General features: G+C 41.6%; 1 protein-coding gene across 1 annotated transcript in view; it reads left to right on the top strand.

Moving 5' to 3' along the window:
* AFF1 (ALF transcription elongation factor 1) overlaps nucleotides 1–19,620 on the top strand; it is a 211,885-nt gene that overhangs the window by 175,448 nt on the left and 16,817 nt on the right. Inside the window, exons 11-15 of the mRNA XM_019668071.1 lie at nucleotides 3,702–4,643; nucleotides 13,348–13,451; nucleotides 14,302–14,548; nucleotides 16,351–16,442; nucleotides 16,662–16,719. Of these exons, the coding sequence (XP_019523616.1) occupies nucleotides 3,702–4,643; nucleotides 13,348–13,451; nucleotides 14,302–14,548; nucleotides 16,351–16,442; nucleotides 16,662–16,719 (1,443 nt within the window). The remainder of the gene's footprint in view (nucleotides 1–3,701; nucleotides 4,644–13,347; nucleotides 13,452–14,301; nucleotides 14,549–16,350; nucleotides 16,443–16,661; nucleotides 16,720–19,620) is intronic.

The following is a 19,620-nucleotide window of genomic DNA, read 5'->3' on the forward strand; positions in this document are numbered from 1 at the left end:
TGCTTGTTAGGTTACTGATAGAAGGAAGAGAATTTAATTAAATAGTAAAATTTAATTCAGATAAAATGGTAAAGGTATAGATTTGGCTGAATAGTTGAAACTTGAAAGAAAGATTTAATCTGGTGTTTGATTTAATGAAACAATTATATCTTGTTGTTCAAGAGGTTACTGGAATAGAATTAGAGACTCTTAGATAAAAAAATAAATGTTCCCATCCTACTTCATTGCCTTCCTGAATAGGCTCACATTTGTACCTTTGCATGTTGCTGTGCAAATCTAGACTTGGGTATGGTTTGTATGTTATATATGGAGGTTCAACTTCCCCAGAAATATTTTGTCTTTGTCTAGATTTTAAATCTTTAATTTTCCCAAGTTATATAACTATTTTTTCCTTTTAAAATAAATACTTGCATTATTGTAAATCTCCTGTGTCGTTGAGAGGAACATAAATTCCATACATAATAGGCCATAGTTACTAGTTATAACTTTCTCAACCTTTTCGTTTTTCTATTTTTAATGCTGAGACATTTTTTATGCCTCCATTTTAAATTCATTTGACGAAGTAGTTGAATGATCTTAGGAGAATCTGAAATGTTATATGCACGCCAAAAGAGCTGGTGGTAAACTTGGGAAAAAGCAGATTTCAGTGTTTATTTTATAGCGGGAACCAAAATGTAAACTTCAGTGTTTTGAAATATATGGGACACCTTGCCTTTTTACTGCTCGAGTAAAGTTCAGAAAAAAATGATTCTGGTCTCGGTTATTCAGGGATCTGCTTACTTGTCTCATCACTCATCGTCCGTTTCTTTGGTAGTAGACTCTCTTGGTTGATTGCTGACGAGGCTTGGTGCTTTTTATGAACTACTTGATTTAACCATCCCTCAGTCCTAAAAGGCTTGTAGCTTTCTTTTCACCTGTAAGGAAGGTAGCAACACTGAAGATGCAAAATCGTAGCCTTTTGATTCTGAAGCACTTTTATTTCCTACTACACCATGCTGCTTCTCTCCTTCCTTCTTTTCTTTCAAGTTTTGGATGCATACTACCTAACAGCTATGATGTTTTACTGGAAAAGTAGGCATATGTTGTGCCTAGCTCAAAACTTTTTATTCAAAATAATAATTTATTCTAAAATACATAAACTTTTTCCAATTTGAGAAGGTAGGAGAGGTAAAAGGACATATGGTTAAACATTTATTAAAATGCTTAATGGAAGCTGGCCATGCATTTTTTTCACTTCCAGTGTGCGGTGTTGGCCGTGTTCCAACCCTGGGAGGCGGGGGCGGGGGAGGGGGCGGGGCACGAGCAAAGGCAGGAAAAGAAATGGAAGTTCAAGCCTTGATCCTATCCAGCGCTTACACTTTTAAAATTCATTTTAAAATCTATTTTTAATCAATCCCTTATGTGAAAGTTTTGCCCAACACCCAAATAACATCTGACCTTAAAGGAATTCCATCCATTTTACATCTTTGTAGTAGGTATACAAAAAGAATTGCCTCTACCCTTTCCCCTCTATTTGGGCACACCTGCTCAGTTTTGCCCTGCAATTGGGCCATACGCCTCCCTTCTGGACATTTTTAGGACTGCAGTGGAAGAAAATGTGATTTATTTCTGTAACCAGGACATTCCTTTAGGGACTACTAAATGCATCTTATACTGCCCTGTTTGGAGAGGGAAAAGACAGATGCTACCTAGACTAGGAATGACTTTCCTTTTTGGTTCACACATAAGTGCTCTTCTATAGAGCACATCAGTGACTGGAGTACAGTTGTAAGCACAGCCCTGGTGAGATAAATCCTTACCTTCCCTGAGAAAGGGTTTGAAGGGTTTGGTGGGTTTGGTTCCTAAAGCGATTGGCAAGTGATGCATCCTAATGCTTTGTCCCCAGTTAACCGCTAGTATTAGCACACCCTCAAGTCTTTGCAGGAAATAATGTTTGACAAGTAGGTGTTCTGTGCTAATCTTTTCTCTACCCTTAATAATCATCCTGTCTTGTTAGAATATTGAGTACAGTTTTAGATTACATGTGACAAAATGCCTGGCACTTAAGAGTAGTTTCTTCTTCCCTCCCTCCCTGCACTGAAATTCAAATGTAAGCCTGGAAATAGAGTTGATGTAAGTAAAAGGAGCTGTAAAGAAGTTACTCTAATCAGCAATATAGGATAAGCAAAAAAAAAAAAAGATTGTGCAGCCATCTTTCTGGCCGAAGTATGGTCCTATCTAGTTCTTTAAAGTTCCTCTTAGTTCTCTTCTGTTTCAATCACACTAAGTCCAAATTGCCTACCTGATCATTTTATTACCTAACCTTTTCCTGGCCAAAAAGCCTTTACATTGTATCCACATATCTTTCATCTGTTAAGTTTGCATGTTTTTATAGAGTTGAATTGCTTGGGATATTCCACTTGGGAAAATTGTTAACAATCTTCCCTGCAAAATATTGTCCACCTACTAGAGTGATCTCCTTACCCATAATCTAATCAGTTAAATCTGTGTGGAATATCTTTCAGTTAACTTTCTAGTACATTGTGTATATGATTTAGTTATTCATACAAACCAGATGGATCTGAAGAAAAACATGTAGCATGCCAGGGATGTACTGCCCTTTAAAAAAGAATAATCAGTATTTACTCAAATAGACCCTAATATTTTTCTATTTGGCATAATACAGGTACAGTAATACATCTATAGGAATGCTCAAGTAAATATCTCATGTACACCACTGTATGCAAGACATAATAGTGGAATTTAGGGGTACAAAAGTCTCTGTCATTCTGTTAATAAGATCTAATAACCTAGGTAGAGATGGTTGGATGCATCAATCATCAGTCAGCAACTAAAATTTAAACAACAGTTGAGATAACAGGAGATGCCAAGAACTTCTGTTTTTTTGCCAAATCAGTTGCACAGATCATCAGTATACGCTCACTGCTCTGACTTGTGTGCGCTGGAGCCTCCCTTTGTGTCTTAGAAAAATGGGTGCTATTTCAGACCCGATGGCCTGTAACAAGAGACTTAATGCTTGAGTTTTAAAGACTTCACGTGGGACTAATGCTTGGCTAATGTGACCTCACATTACTCTTTTTATCAAGGTGTAAAATTTGAAAATGAGGGGGTATCTGTGACACACGGAAAACCTTGTCACATAAATGTTTATGATGTTTTAAGTAAATAAGAGAAATGATAGCAAGTCCTGAAGTAATTTTCAGTTGAAAAGTAGGTCAAAAGATAAGTCATGAGGCCCTTAGATAATCACCAAGACTCAATTTATTCATTAGCCTTCTTCTGAAAATCCTTGATGAAGGACTCCTTTTATTCTTCAGTTCTCCCTATTATAGACTAGTTTACAAGCCAAAATGTGTCAATTCTGTTTAAGTTAATACTGTAATTAACATTAGAACAAAATATTTATGTTATGAAGATTTCTTAGCAGTTGTCAGTGGTTACTGGTCAATATTTAATAGCCTATTATTAGTCAATATCTGCTTCAGCACAATTCCCATAGCACAAGAAAATTGGAAGATTGTTTTTAGAGTTAATTGTTACAGAATTTAACGTGTAATTAGAGGAGGTTACAAAGGGCCTGACTTCTTGGGTTTGGAATGATGACGCCTCCCCGGGACAGTCCTATAGCAGTGGGAGTGACACAAAAGAAGAGTTGATCATCATTGGTCAGTTAACTCTTTTCTCTTTTTTCTTGATTTTAGCCCGAGCCTCCTACAACAAATAAATGGCAGCTGGACAACTGGCTGACCAAAGTCAGCCAGCCAGCCGTGCCACCAGAGGCCCTGGGGAGCGCAGAACCCCCACCTCGGCACCCGGACGGGAAGGGCAAGGGTGGTGACAGTGGCACCACTAGTCACGAGCATTCGGAATCCAAAGATCCTCCCCCCAAAAGCTCCAGCAAAGCCCCCCGGGTCCCTCCTGAAGGCCCCCACTCTGGCAAAAGGAGCTGTCAGAAGTCCCCTGCCCAACAGGAGCCACCGCAGAGGCAAACCACTGGAACCAAACAACCCAAAAAACCCATCAAGGCCCCTGCGCCGGCAGACGCTCGGGCCAGCTTGCAGGTGGAGAGTGAGCTAGGACTTCCCCACAGCTCCAAGGACCAGCCTTCCAAAGACAAGCCCAAGGTGAAGACGAAAGGGAGGCCCCGTGCTGGAGACGCCAGAGAGCCCAAGCCAGCGGTGCCCACCCCCGGCGAGAGAAAGAAGCACAGGGTCGCACCCCCGGCCCCCTCAAAGGTGCTCTCGGGCCCGGAGCCCACGAAGGACAATGTGGAGAACAGGAGCCCTGAGCATTTTGCCCTCCTTCCCCTGACTCAGAGCCAGGGCCCCCTGCGCAGCGGTGACAGTGGTGGCAGGACTAGTGGCTGTCGCCGCGCTGTGGTGGTTCAGGAGGACCGCCGGAAGGACAAACTGCCGGTGCCTTCGAGAGACACCAAGCTGCTCTCCCCGCTCAGGGACACGCCTCCCCCACAAAGCTTGATGGTGAAGATAACCCTCGACCTCCTCTCGTGGGTTCCCCAGCCGCCTGGGAAGGGAAGCCACCAGAAGAAACCGGAAGACAAACAGCCACCGGCTGGGAAGAAGCTGGATTCGGAGAAGGAAAAGAGAAACTCAGACAACTCAAGCAAGTCCAAAAAGAGGAAGGTGAGTGAGGCGGACTGGGCTTCCCCTACAGGGTGGCCCGAACCTGCTCTTGGCTTAGGACTATCTTTGGCCCTTGGTATAGCCCTGAGTCGTCTTAGAAGAAACGGGAAGCCTGCTTGGATTCGATCCAGCCTATGCTTCTAAACCAGAGGTTACTCTTGCATTGCAGACTTGGGTGCTTCCCACTCTGCAGACAGGCGTTACCAAGTGCCGGAGTCCTTCAGTGGTCTCGCGAGTTTGATAAAAGATGAGGCAGTCCTGAGAAAGGAGATCTTGTAGGATAATGTAGCATCTAAGGGTACATTTTTATTTATTCTGATAACATGTTTACCACCTGGCCCATTAGATTTTTGCCCTAGAAATTAAATGGTAATGCAAGTTAATTAAAGGTAAATTAAATGAATTTAGATGTTAATTAGTATCTGAATTCCTGAAAGAACTTCTATACACTGAAATTTACTCCTGTAGTAAACTACTCATGGCTGCCTCATACCTCATAAATTCAAACCCTCCAGATTTAGAATTTGTGACCTCTATTGTAGACTTTTATTAATAAGCAGAACATTATAAACGAGGTTTTAGAGCTATTAAACTTATGGTTAGGACACCTTGTTGAATAATATCAGCTGGTATGGTATACTGTAAAGTATTGAAAATCTGCCATTTTATTTATTATAAAATTATGGAAGTTTCACTTAAGGGATTAACATAAAAAAGAAAAAATCCCTGCATTACTTAAGAGCATCAGTTAATATGAAGATATCACAATTTTAGACAGTCTCCTTCCTTCCTTTATTTTGAATCACTGAGCTCCTGATAGATTTTTTTTTTTGCTGCTGCTTGTTGATGAAAGATGAGTGAGTTTTTCCCCCAGCAGCATTCCCAAGCCAGCCTGCCCAAGATTGAGAGTGAAAGGCACCAGAAGAGCCAACTCTTTCTTGCCGAGAAGGAGTATAAGTTTTAACACTCTTATAAGTATACAGAAAACGTCTTACTCATCTGTGGAAGCTGAGCTAAGAATAACAAAGGACAGAAAGATCATGAAGCCCGCTGTCATGTCAGTGATTCAACTGATTACTCCACCGGGTTAAAAATATAACATGACTTTACCAAGTAGTGGAGGGTGGCTATTTTCTTCAGAACTTTGTTGAATGAGACATGAAGGTACTGTCACCATGATTGCACTGGGGGCAGTTCCACTGGGGTGGGATCCAGGGCTAATTGACCATGGTGCTTCAGCTAGAAGAGGGCGTATTTTCCTTCCTGCCAGAAAATTACTAAAAGGGTGTTTGTGTATTAAAGGTGTAAAACTTAATGGAAGAAATTGTGATGGACCTGGCTAGGAAAACGGTACCTGCATCTAATATACCTAAAAAGACTTCAAAGATATACTCACTTGCCACCGCCTCCTGGGAAATCTTTATTCGCCTATCCCTCCAGCTACCATGGTCTTGTCTAGTCTCCAACGCATAACTTCTGCATTCGCTGGAGTGGGGAGACCTATTAGCTTCTAAAATGCTTACTGGAACCGGGGAGAAATGTTAGAAATTGGAGGCTCCCCCTGAGAGTTATCAGCGCAGCCCACACTCTAATGCAAATCTGGAAGTGTTGCTTGCAGCTCCCCAAAGGGAAACGCAACCCTCCCTGTTGAGCATACGAACTGTGCCCTCCAAAAGCCATTCCCGGCTCTTGGCTGAGCTCCACTAGGGCAGCTCATTTATCTTTCTGTTTAGAGGATGGAGAAATAATGACCCCCTCATTTTAGTCAAGTGGGCTTTCTTTAAAGCCCTGGAAAGCCACCAAGAGCTCTGGCCCTGGCAACAGTCTGCCTCTGCTGTGGCACTGACAGGTCTGAACCGGTGGCTCCAAACGCTGGTTGCTCGTTATGGTCACCTGGGGAGTCGTTAGTCCTGGTGGCAAGGTGTGCGCCCTCAAACCCCCACCCCCATCGATATTTGTAAAATTCCCAGTTAATCCTAATACCTAGTGGGGGGCTGGGAGCCCCTGCAGCAGAGCCGTACTCCAAGGCCAAGATTGTACAAAACGAGTTCTTTGAATCGGGAAATGTGTGCTGTTTAAACACCATGGAGCTAGGCGTCCAGGAATTCCTTGCATGAAGTATGTCACTAGTTAGAAACATTACTTAGAAGCTTTCAGAGAAATCAATATAAAAATCAGCCCACTGTATACTTAGTTCATGATGAGAGCATCATGTGTCATTTGGTTTTACTTCCTGCTGAGTCCCAGATATTATTACTATCGAACATTATTAACCTCAGCTCCTCCCCCGCATGAAGCAGGCCTCCCATTTCCTGCCCTGACCCTGACCCTGACTCCTTTGGGTCAGGGCGTCAGCTGCTCCGTGGACACCCGGGACAGAGGCAGAGGCAGAGGCAGGGCTGTCCTCTGTTTAAGCTTGGGCACCTTTCCCCAAATTCAGGTAGTGGAGACTTACTTGTGTTCTTCATTTTAAGTGTGATCACTAGAAAAAGCTCTCAAAGGGTTTAGTGAGAAGGTTGAAGAATGTGCCTGATAATTCACACTAGTGGAATTTAGTGTTATTTAAAGGCACGTTAGGGCCTGCCTCTCTCCTGGTGCAAAATTTAGCAAATATTTTCAGAGGGTGAACAGATCCTTGAAGCCATTTTAGACTTAAAAGGGTGAGAAGATGCTCATAAACAGTTAATGGTGGTTACCAGCTGTGATGAAGCCATCGGATGTGGTACCTATAGAAATGTACATATATTATGTGTACATAATATTTTACTACAAGGAGTGGATAGGGTGTTCATGGGGAAAAGTGGAGAAAATTGTGAGGGTAAATGGGCATGAGCACACATAAATACTGTTTATATAAACTAGAGAAGTTCATCAGAGTGATAAGAATTTAAAATATTAATAATTTAGAAATTAAAATACAACTTATTTTTCTTTTAAATATATATGTTTTTTAGGGTTGCTGTTGTTTTTTGTTGTTTTTGTTTTTTAATTTTACTGGGGAACAGTGTGTTTTTCCAGGACCCATCAACTCCAAGTCAAGTAGTTGTTTCAGTCTAGTTGTGGAGGGCTCAGTGGCCCATGCAGGGATTGAACCGGCAACCTTGGTGTTAAATGAACACTGCGTTCTAACCAACTTGAGTTAACCGGCCGCCCCTAAATAATTTTTAAACCAGGGTTATGTTTTCAGGATTTGGAAGAAAAATTGAAGTTGAAAGCACAATATAATATACAATCAGGCAGGTGCAATTGAGAGACTTCTAAAAACACCTGATATTCATAGAGCTCCATGTATGGGCTAAGCATTGGTCTGGGCACTTTTATAGATACTGTCTCATTTAATCCAGTCATTTTATAGATTGCTGTTCAAAAAAATGCTAGACTGTCTTAATAGTCATTTAGATAAATAACAGGACATGGCGCCTATGGCCATACCACCCTGAACACGCCTGATCTCGTCTGATAACAGGACAGGGAGGTACATTCATTCAGGTCTTTTCCTTTTTCTGAATAATTGCTTTATTGACTGAGAAGCTTTGACATTTTTGGAAGCAAATTTCAGTTCCATCACTTAGGTGTTTTGAAGCATGGGGAAGGGAAGTTATGGAACATGGTGGGGAAATGTGCATTTCTCTTGCTTGAGGATGGTTGTCAGTTCAGTCCTTCCCTTCTAAGATCTGACTGATCTTTTCTTGGGTTGTTTCTCCAGATCAACATTCCCAGTTATTACCTTCAAAGTCAAGGGTTTGAAAAGTCATTCCTTCTAATCTTCTGAACCTAATTTCTTCATACTTGTTAGTTATCCTAAGGAAGAGCATTGTGGCCATGTGCACATTAAAGCTGTTTTAAGCCATTTTAATGCCTGTGTGTTCCCTTACGGAGAAGAAAAAAAAAAGTGAATTAATTTAACTTTTCTGTAGTACTTATCCCAGTGACTATATAACCTGTCTTCTCAGTAAGTCCCGCCTCATTCTTGGTGCTAACTTGGACTTGGCATCTGGTGTGTCATGTTTTTAAAATTACATTTAGTGGGGTGATATTGGTTAATAAGATTATATAAGTTTTACGTGTACAATTCTACAATACATATCCCTATATTGCATTGTGTGCTCACCACCCATAGTCTAGTCCCCTTCTGTCACCATGTATTTGACCCCCTTTCCTCTTTTCATGCTCTCCCGCCCTCCTTCCATTTCGTAACCACCATACTGCTGCCTGTGTCTGTGAGTGTTTGTTTGTTGGTTGCTCTCTGTTTTATATCCCACATGTCAGTGAAATCACATGGTTCTTGTCCTTTTCCCTCTGTGTATCGTCTTCTCATTGAAACCCCCCACAGAGGCACATGCCAGAGAAGTCCCCGAATTTCCCCAAAGGCTGCTTCTCTGCCTTTGCTATGCTCATTTGCTTCCCTGTGGGAGAAGTTGACAGTCTTAGAATTTGAGTGCTGAGACCTTACAGGTCACTTGTTCAGCTGCCGCCTTATAGATGAGATCCAGTAAGGCTCTGACATCACTTGGCTGCTTAGTAAAAGCAGGTTTGGAGCTCAGGTTTGAGGACTCCTCCCAGCACAGTGGGCTTTTTCTTTGACACCTTTTTTTTTTTCCTTGCACACAAGTGTCTGGTGGGGATATTCTTGGAGTCATAAGATCATAGTTCAAGATCAGTGCACTGACTCTGGCAGTTAACAGTATCAGCCCCGGCTCAATCCCTCCATTACCCACACCCCTGCCACCCCAGGGCCCCCCATGCCCCCACTCCTTCGCCATTTCCCTTTCCCTTTCCGATGCCCCTCATCTCTGCCCATCACAGCCAAGTTCCTAGGAACCTCCCTTAGCACCTGTTAGAAGCAACTATGGTCCCAAATGAGTGTCATTGCTGAAAAAGCCACCTCATCTCCCGGCTACCTACAGGTACCTAGATGGTGAGCCAGCGGCTAGGCAGGCACCAGGCTGCCTGCAGCGCTCTCTTCCACAGACCGCCTTGGTCTAGCATGGCCCTTGCTCTTCCTTTTATGGGCTTCATCCTCGCCCTTTGCTCCGCTCTGTGGGTGAGCAGCGTTTGGCAGATGATCCATGGCTGCCTGACCCAGCAGGTTAAGAAAAGCATCTAAGTCAGTCAGGACCAGGTTGTCAGCCAGCAGCCTCCTGTTGTAGTAGGCGCAGCACCAGTGAGACACTTATCCACCTGGGACAAGGAACGGCCAACACCCAGACCTCAGACGGAAGTCTCTGAAATGGGGGGTTGATCTGTGGGGAAGCCACAGAGCAAAGGAGACTTTTTTTGTTCTTCTTGAAGAGAGAGAGTACATCACTCTCATCTCATTTTCAAATGGTTTCTTGATCCAGAAAAATTTCAAAAACTCCTTCCCTCCTGTTTTCCAGTCTTGAAATCCAGGCCTGCGCTTCTTGCTGCCCAGCGTGGCGAGGCTCCCTCTTCCTGAGTCCATCCACTTCCGGTTGTAGCGCAGTCCTGTTTCCAGGGCCCTCAGCTGCGCCCCTCAGCTGCTAAACTGAATTTCCATGCCATTTAACAAATACTGAGCGCCTCCTCTGGGGAAGACTCTGTGACAGTTCCAGAAAAGATGACAGGGTTCCAAGTGGACAGTGGACAAACATACGAACCTCACACCCACAGGCCTGAACTCAGTCAAGCAAGCAAAATGAACAGAAGGGAGCTTTTGCTTTATTTGGTTTAATAACTAACTTTCTGCCAGCTTACAGACTATTAACAGCTTCTAAGTTGCTACATGTCAATTAATTACATTATTCCAGTAAGTGCCAACACAGTTGTTCATGCTGGCCTTGAAATCAAGGCTTGGTAATTTCTTGTTGTTTTGGCTGTTCTCTTGAGTCACTGATGGGCACAAGCCAGGGTTATAACCAGTTTGTGAGGACTGACTCGCCATGAATCTTGTTTTCATATGTGGCTTAGAAGGTCTGCCACCTTGGTTTATAGTCACAACTAAGCATGTCCTAAGCAGCATGAAAATATACAAACAAAAATTGACTCTCATTCTACCTCTGGGGTCTGGTGTTTTCTTTAGGAAGTAACCTTGTGAAAACGGTTTATGCTTAGTTTTGCCTTGGGGACTTACGTTACGTGTCAGCAACTGCCTAGAAATACCTTTGATTGGAAAAGTGTTTATTACTAAGTACCTCATGTACAGTATCTGTCTGGATATTTTAGCAAATTCTGTGACTTTTCCCAGAGATCCATCTCCACCTTCTTGCCCTGCTTGTTAAGCCAGCTCTGCAGCCTTGAATCTAAAGCTCAAGAGAATTCACTAGGCCCATTGGTGGCAGAACTCCTGGGGCACAGCAGGTTAAATGACAAGGAAGATGCCCTCAGTAGTTGGACCCTCTCTTAACCCAGTCATGTCCAGTTTATTATTTTCTCTCTGCCCACATCGACTAACGCGCAAGTGTTAACGGTTATGGATTGTTGAATGGAAGCCCCTGTGCTGTGTCAAGTCCTAGCATTTGGTTCCTCCCGCTCGCTCTGTGCTTCAGGATCCTGCTGGCCCATGCTGGGTGACACTCCCTGTTGCATTTCAGCTGTGCCTTTAGGAGGGGCTTATTTATGTCACATGTGATTTCCCTTATCCGGCCTCTCAAGATCCTTTCTCTCCAGGCTTCTGTAATGAAGGGTTATATTTCTGAGCAACTGGTTCATTTTTATCTTTTCTCACATTTTATAATTCCTTCTTTGCATTGGCTACATGGAGGTTCAGAGCCCCGATTGCAGATTCCCTCTGGAAAAGTGTGTAGAACAGCGCTGTCTACTAGAAATATAATAATGTGAGCCATGTATATAATTTAACATTTTCTGGTAGCCACATGAAAAATATAAAAAAGGGGGAAAGATAAACCCAGTTAAAATAATTTTATTTAATATATCTAAAATATTTGTCACCTTAACATTTAATCAATGTAAAAATTATTGCGTTTTCCTTTTTCTCCACCAAGTCTCTGAAGTCACTCTGGACTAGCCACGTCCAGGTGCTCCCTAGATGCAAGGCTGTCACATGCGAGTGTGCAGGGCAGGGCAGCAGCGATGGCCTCTAGCGGCACCATAAGCCTCCCCTTGGATCTGATGTCTCTCCTGTTCCCTTGTTTTGCCTTCTTCTTCTTAATGTTCTCACTTGTATGCACACCTAGAGCTTAAAAACAAGTGTCTTTATAAGCTGCCTAGGAGTATCCATTTTGAAACAAGAAATAAAATATTTTTCCAAGGAGTTGATGAAGGAAGTGCACACTTGGCACATTGGCAGAATGGCAGAAGGACGGCATATTTGTTTTTGTTTATTTTCTATTTCCCCTTCTTTTGAGCAGGGCCAGGCTGCTTATTAGTGTCTGGGCAGGGCCGGAGTCTACATGTCTTCATATAGTCATTTTTCTTGGGGAAGTTCAGGGAAAGAGAGGGAGCGAGGGAGGGAGGGAGGGGTGTGGAAACCAGGGCCTCCCACAGTTAATTTGAAGGATGTTTTCTTCCTTGAAGGCTTTAAGGGAGGATTTTAGGTTTTTAGGGGATTGTCCTAGATTGACTGGTGGTGTCCCAGATTTCTGTCTCCATGAACTGACAGTTGGAGGAGTTTGATTCTAAATGCGCATCAGAATTAATTGAATGACTCCAGCCAATCACCTCCCTGTCCCTTGCTGGAGAGGTGGTGGCCCCTTCCCATGGGTGTTACTGAGCCCAGCCCAGTGTGAATGAGGCCACCATGAAGTCATTGGGTCTGCATGTTAGACTTTTTGTAAACTTGGTGTACATGTTGACATGTACAGAAACATGGAAGACTTCTGCCATGAAGAATCTTTTTCTCTTAATGATTTCGCACATTTATCTCGCTTCAGTTGGTAGAAGTGGATGCTTTCGCAATATTTAACTCCTGTAGAATTTAATATCCCTTCTTGTCTCACTCCTCTCACACTAAAATCATATTTAACAATTCTTTATTTTTTATCAAATTTCTTGAAAAACAAAACGTGACTCCATATATGTAGAGAATGATATAGACTGATGTTTTTAAAGAAAATGCATCAATGAAGGAGAAAAAAAAAAGTTAGCCAGAATCCATAAGCAACTACTATTCTTATTTTGTTGTATGCCTTTCTAGTCCTGTCAGTAAGATAAATAGGCAGAGGGATTTGTAGCCTGTTTCATTTTCAACTATGTACTTGTTTATTCATTAGAAGAAAAGCTAAGCTTTAAGTACTCCACTCCTAATGTTATATGAACAATAAATTAGGTGTAAGTGGATGATTCTTTTGAAAGAAGAGGGGAACCTATTTCAAAATCATTTGTTGTTACTTGATGTGAATATGCATGTTTTATCAATTCTTTTATATTTAGAAAAACACCGATGGTGTGTTGAAGTCTACTGCTTATTCTTCTTCTTGTCAGCTATTAGATATCCTCTCTTTCCTGGGTATGAAGAATAGCCCTTCCTCATGCAAAACATGGTCTCCACATAGATCACATCAAATCTAGATCGTCTGCCTCTCCTCCCCTGCCTCCAAACACAAACACACACACACACACACACACACACACACACACAGTATAGATACTTAGAAGGTTGCTGTGCATGTATAGATAGCCGTCTCCAAAAGTCGAATTATTTCCGTTGCCTTTGCTATCTATTTTTTTCTATTTTGCCTGTACAACTATGTTTGTGACAGTTTACTTTGTTATACTACAATCCTAGGGTGAAGCAGAAAGAGACCACGATGGCAAGAAAGTCAGACTGGAGAAAGAAATCAAATCACAGCCATCATCTTCGTCCTCGCACAAAGAATCTTCTAAAGCAAAGTGAGTATAGAGATTAGGAACGGCCTAGGAAGGTGATGGAGTTTCCTGGGTGTTGATGTGGCAAAACGTTTTTCTTCTGCAGAATGAGCGGATTGACAGGCTTGTCCTGGCTCATTGCAATGATCTGCTGTGCTTGTTTCCTGGGGATTTCATCCATGAGGACCTTATAGGAATTAATAACTCATTTGGCAGCAAACTTGGATTTATCAAAAGCATTTTAACAGTGGAAAATTTTCTGAACACCTGGAATTAATATCTTTCTAAAGGAATTTTTACATAAAGAGAAGAAAGGTGCTATTATCATCCCTACTTTGCAGAATTGGAAACCGAGGCACAGAGAGATTAAACTGACCAGTCCAAAGTAACAGAAAGTCACTGTTATTCATGCTCTGATTTGTTCATACAATTGCTTCACAAAATTTTGTGGCAAAAACAAGTGCAGAGCATCACAATGCAGAGATCTAAGAGTGACAGAAAGAGTCAGATGTGAAGGTGGCAGCTGGGCTTGCCTGCTTATGAGGAAGGGACAGGCTGGGATGCAGCTAGTGCCGACTGAGTTGGTTAGGGAAAGTTAGGACCACTGGCGGACGCTGCCGGCTTAGTGACAAATCATACGACTTGACTCATTACTCATCAGTACGACTAGATTTTTCAAAGGCATCAAAACGTCCCTGAAATTTGGCCTTTCTACAAAATGGATTTCACACTTTTTGGTATCGTAGTCCTTTGTGTCAGCAGTCATGTGTCGTTGTAACTAAACAACTGAGTTAACTTGGCTCATGTTCTCCCAACTGAGTTAACTTGGCTCATGTTCTCCCTTAACCTAGTTTTGTATGATGTTTGATTCCAGAATACCTAGGCCCTCCTCTGAGCCCTCAAAGAAGGATATGCTTCCGCCCACACACGTGTCGTCCTCATCCTCATCTTCCCAGAAGCCAGCCAAGCCTACACAAAAGAGGCCAAAGCGGGAAGCACACCCCTGTGGCCAGGACCCTCCCAAAAGTGCCAGCAGTACCAAGGGCAACCACAAGGACTCTCCCATCCCCAAGCGCAGAAAAGCGGAGGGGAAGGGTTCTGGGAGCTCTTCAGAACACAAAGTAAGTGGGGGAGGCCGCTCTTGTAGCAAATGGGGATATATTGATGTATCTTTAAGGTCCCAGAAAGGATAAGTTCCTAATGATGGTATTAGGCTGGTGCAAATGTAATTGCCATTTTTGCATTGTTGAAATTTGCCTTTGATATTGGAATATATTCTTAAATAAATGTAGTTATGTTATACATCGTTTTAATGCACATTTCTCACTTTAGCTTTTTTTTTTTTGCTAATGACTTATTACTTGCTGTTTATATTTATTTTAGACTATGAAAATGATGTTAGACAAAAAGCAAATTTGAGCGATTTTCTTATTCGAGTTCAAAATGGGTCGTAAAGCAGTGGAGACAACTCGCAATATCAACAACGCATTTGGCCCAGGAACTGCTAATGAACGTACAGTACAGTGGTGGTTCAGGAAGTTTTGCAAAGGAGATGAGGGCCTTGAAGATGAGGAACCTAGTGGCCGGCCATCGGAAGTTGATCATGACCAACGGAGAGCAATCATTGAAGCTGATCCGCTTACAACTACATGAGAAGTTGCCAAAGAATTCAATATTGACAATTCTACGGTCGTTCGGCATTTGAAGCAAATTGGAAAGGTGAAAAGGCTCGATAAGTGAGTGCCTCATGAGCTGACCGCAAATAAAAAAAATCGTTGTTTTGAAGTGTTGTCTTATTCTGTGCAACAACAACGAACCATTTCTCGATTGAATTGTGACATGCGATGAAAAGTGGATTTTATACGACAACTGGTGATGACCAGCTCAGTGGATGGACTGAAAAGAAGCTCCAAAGCACTTCCCAAAGCCAAACTTGCACCCAAAAAAGGCCATGGTCACTGTTTGGTGGTCTACTCCTCATCTGATCCACTATAGCTTTCTGAATCCCAGCGAAACCATTACACCTGAGAAGTACGCTCAGCAAATCAGTGAGATGCACTGAAAACTGCAACGCCTGCAGCCACCATTGGTCAACAGAAAGGGCCCAATTCTTCTCCACAACAGTGCCCGATGGCACATCGCACAACCAACGATTCAAAAGTTGAACGAATTGGGCTACAAAGTTTTGCCTCATCCGCCATATTCACCTGACCTCTCGCCAACCAACTACCACTTCTTCAAGCATCTCGACAACTTTTTGCAGGGAAAACAAACACTTCCACAACCAGCAAGATGCAGAAAATGGTTTCCAAGAGTTCATTGAATCCCGAAGCACAGATTTTTACGCTACAGGAATAAACTTATTTCTCGTTGTCAAAACTGTGTTGATTGTAATGGTTCTTATTTTGATTAATAAAGTTGTGTTTGAGCCTAGTTATAATGATTCAAAATTCACAGTCTGAGACCACAATTAACGTTTGCACCAACCTAATAATTTTATATCAGATATTTTGTCGTAAGAAATGGTTACACTGTTTTGTTTTTGGTTTGAATGTTTGACCTCATACTTTTGTTATTGATTATAATGGGAAAAAATTATCCACTTTTCTCAAATACAAGCTGCTATCTGTTAACGTGTCTGTGTGTGTATGTATGTGTATGGACTGAGAGAAAATGTTACGTTTGGTTTTGTTGAGTATCTGTTCTCTTGAACAGTTTTGTCATATCTTTTTTATTCCCCACTATAGGCAGAGCCTACAGTTTTAGTTAAATCTATCTGGGAAAGTTCTTGACCAAGCTAAATTGTGCAGTGTTTGATTTCCTCTTTTTTGAACTCCTGCTTTGGGCTCATTTAAAGGGATTGTACATTTAGGTCGGTGATCTTAAATGTTAGAGTGTGATCTGTGCATGATTTTTTTTAAAGGGACCTTCTGGAGATACTGCAAATCCTTTTCCAGTGCCTTCTTTGCCAAATGGCAACTCGAAACCAGGGAAGCCTCAAGCGAAGTTTGACAAGTAAGATTTTGGATGCTTACTTCATATCCTTTATTTGCCCAATTCTTCTTCCTCCTCCTTCCCCCTCCTCATTTCTTCTTACCCTTCTTTGCTGACTCCCTCTTCTGTGCCTTCCTCCTCCCCGCATCCTTTTCTACGTTCTCAGCCTTCTTCAGTCCTCTTGCCTCCACCTAGCAATTTCAGGTTCATATGACCCACTCCCATCTCTTCTTCTTTCAGACAAACAGATCTTCACATGAAGGAGGTGAAAAAGTTGAAGCAAAAAGCAGAGTTAATGGTCAGTCATAGCTTTTTATCCCTTTGGTAGAAAGTTTTCTGATAAAATATTTCTAATCTCATTCTACAGTATTCCATACCACTGACTATATTGGGGGGAGGGGGGCAGGGGAGCAGCAGCAGGAGGGGTTGTGTGGGGCCTGACGTTGGCCACGTAATGTTAAGATCAGCAGGACCTTAAGGAGCGAGGGGTAAGGGATTCATAGTGAATTTTTTTTTTTTTACTCTATTCATTGATCATGGGCAAATATACAAAGCTCCTAGTCCCAAGTTTTATATCTAAATGAATGAAAGTTGATCTACCTGGTACTGTTTTATTTAATACATGAATGCTTCCTGGTCCCATTAAATCAATTCTTTGGATATGAAAAATAGGTCCTCCTAGTGAAAGTTGATCTATTTGTGTTCACCCTGAAATATTTTGAAAGTTGAAGTAGCCTATTTGCAATTCCAAAATTATCTTAAAGCCCTTGACAGACTAACCTGAGGGGACAGTAGACCAAAGCCATTAGATGACATTGTAAGATGAAGGCAAAGATTGTACTGTTGGTTAAAACATGCTTTAAAGAATGAACTTTCTCTGCCTGGTGTCTGTGGACTTTCTGGAAAGTGGGGATTTTGTTCTGAATTGCATACATAATTAAATATGCTTGTACATCTCTGCTGCAATATAATTAGTGTGTGCCCTTTGTCATATTTAAGCATCTAAACTTAATGTATTCCCCAAACCTAAACTTGGCAAATACCACGTGCTGAACTTTGTACCACAGAAGAGTGTGGGTTCTCTTTATTCTTCCCCATGCAAATATAACCACACACTCTAGAGGCCCACAGGGATCCAAATCAGATCAGTCCGTGATGGCCATCAAGGTCATGGCCTGGTGCTTGCAACCCCAGTGTGTAGGCTGACATCTGTCCTCAGGCAGGCTAGGGAGGACCAGGTCCCTATTCATTAGGGCAAAGTGTTTATTAAGTCCTTACCATGCTGGATGCTGAAAGGGGGTCAAAGACCAGCCCCTTTAGTCCTGTCTCTAAAGCGACCCTGTACCAGGATGACATGGGTCAGATGAAGTGAATGAATACTGTGCCAGATCATCGTGTCATCTCAGCCTCTTCCTTCCAGCTTTCTAACATTGTTGCTAGGACTATATGGATCTTTTGAGATTTGAAAAAGAGTAAATATTCAGTACTTTGTCAGCCAGCTACCTAAAACTTATCTTGCTATTGGACACTTTCAGCACTACATTCCTTCATTACTCAAACAAGTATTCTACATGAAACTCTGTTTTTGTTTTGCTTTTAATCTATACACAGGCACATCTTTTTTCTCCCTACCTAAGCCAACCACACATCCCAGGTTGTCCAGGACAGTTTTTTTTTTTCAGTAATTTTATTGTTGTTGTGAAATAAATGTTTTTTAAATTAGTTTCAACTGTACAACAGTGCAACAGTTATACTTTTTACCCCTCAAAGTGACAACCCTCCTCCCCCAATGCACCGCCCCACTCCCCTGCCCATATCATGCATATCTGTTACAATTCCCTTGACTCCACTCTTCACACTATACTCCACGTCCCGTGACTATATATATATTCAATTATAGTTGACATACATTATTATACAACACCAGCTTCAGGTGTACAGTGCAGTGATCAAGCCTCTACCCCATCTCCCTAACAAGACATGTGACCATCTGACACGCTACAAAATATTTACAACATTATTAATTTTATTCCCTGAACTGTCTTTCAAATTCCTGTGGCAATATTGTAGTTACATATTTATGTTGGCTAATCCCTTCCTCTTTTCCCTCATCCCCAACCCCCTCCCAAATAGCAACCATGAGTTTTTCTTCTATATCTCTGAGGCTATTTCTGTTTACTTTGCTCTTTCATTCAGTTTTTTAGATTCCACATGTAATTGAGATCATATGATATTTGTCTTTCTCCGACAGACTTATTTCACTTAACATAATAGTCTCTAGGTCCATCCATATCATTGCAAATGGTATGATTTCATTCTTCTTTATAGCGGAGTAATGACCCATTATATAAATGTACCACAGATGCTTAATCCAGTCGTCTACCGATGGGCATTTCAATTTCCAAGTTTTGGCTATCGTAAATAGCACTGCAATAAAAATAGGGGTGCATATATTTTTTCGAATTAGCTTCTTGGGTTTCTCTGGATAAATACCCAAGAGTGGAATTTCTGGGTCATACGGTAGTTCCATTTCTAGTTTTTTGAGATACCTCCATACTGATTTCCATAGTGGCTGCACCAGCCTGCAGTCCCACCAACAGTGCACCAGGGTTCCCTTTTCTCCACAACCTCACCAGCACTTGTTTGTTGATTTATTGATGATAGCCATTCTTACCAGAATGAGGTGGTATCTCATTGTGGTTTTTATTTGCATTTCCCTAATGATTAGTGAGGGTGAACATTTTTTCGTATGCCTGTTGGCCATTTGTATGTCCTCTTTAGAAAAATGTCTCTTATATCCTCTGTCCATTTTTTAATTGGGTTGGTTTTTTTTTTTTTTTTTGGTGTTGAGTTGAATGAGTGTTTTAAAATTTTTGGATATTAACCCCTTATCAGATATATCATTGGCAAATATCTTCTCCCATTCAGTAGGCAGCGTTTTTGTTTTATTGATGATTTCCTTTGCTGTGAAAAAACTTTCAAGTTTGATATAATCTCATATGTTTATTTTTTCTTTTATTTTCCTTGCCTGAGGGGATATATCAGTAAAAATATTACTGAGGGTAATGTCTGCAAATTTACTCCCTATGTTTTTTGGTTTGTTTTTTTATTAAATTATTTTTTATTATGAAATACACATTTTTTAGAATTAGTTTCAGCTGTACAACACAGTGCAATAGTTATACTTTTTACCCCTCAA

Source organism: Hipposideros armiger, unplaced genomic scaffold, assembly GCF_001890085.2.
Source record: "Hipposideros armiger isolate ML-2016 unplaced genomic scaffold, ASM189008v1 scaffold_515, whole genome shotgun sequence".
Lineage (NCBI taxonomy): Eukaryota > Metazoa > Chordata > Mammalia > Chiroptera > Hipposideridae > Hipposideros > Hipposideros armiger.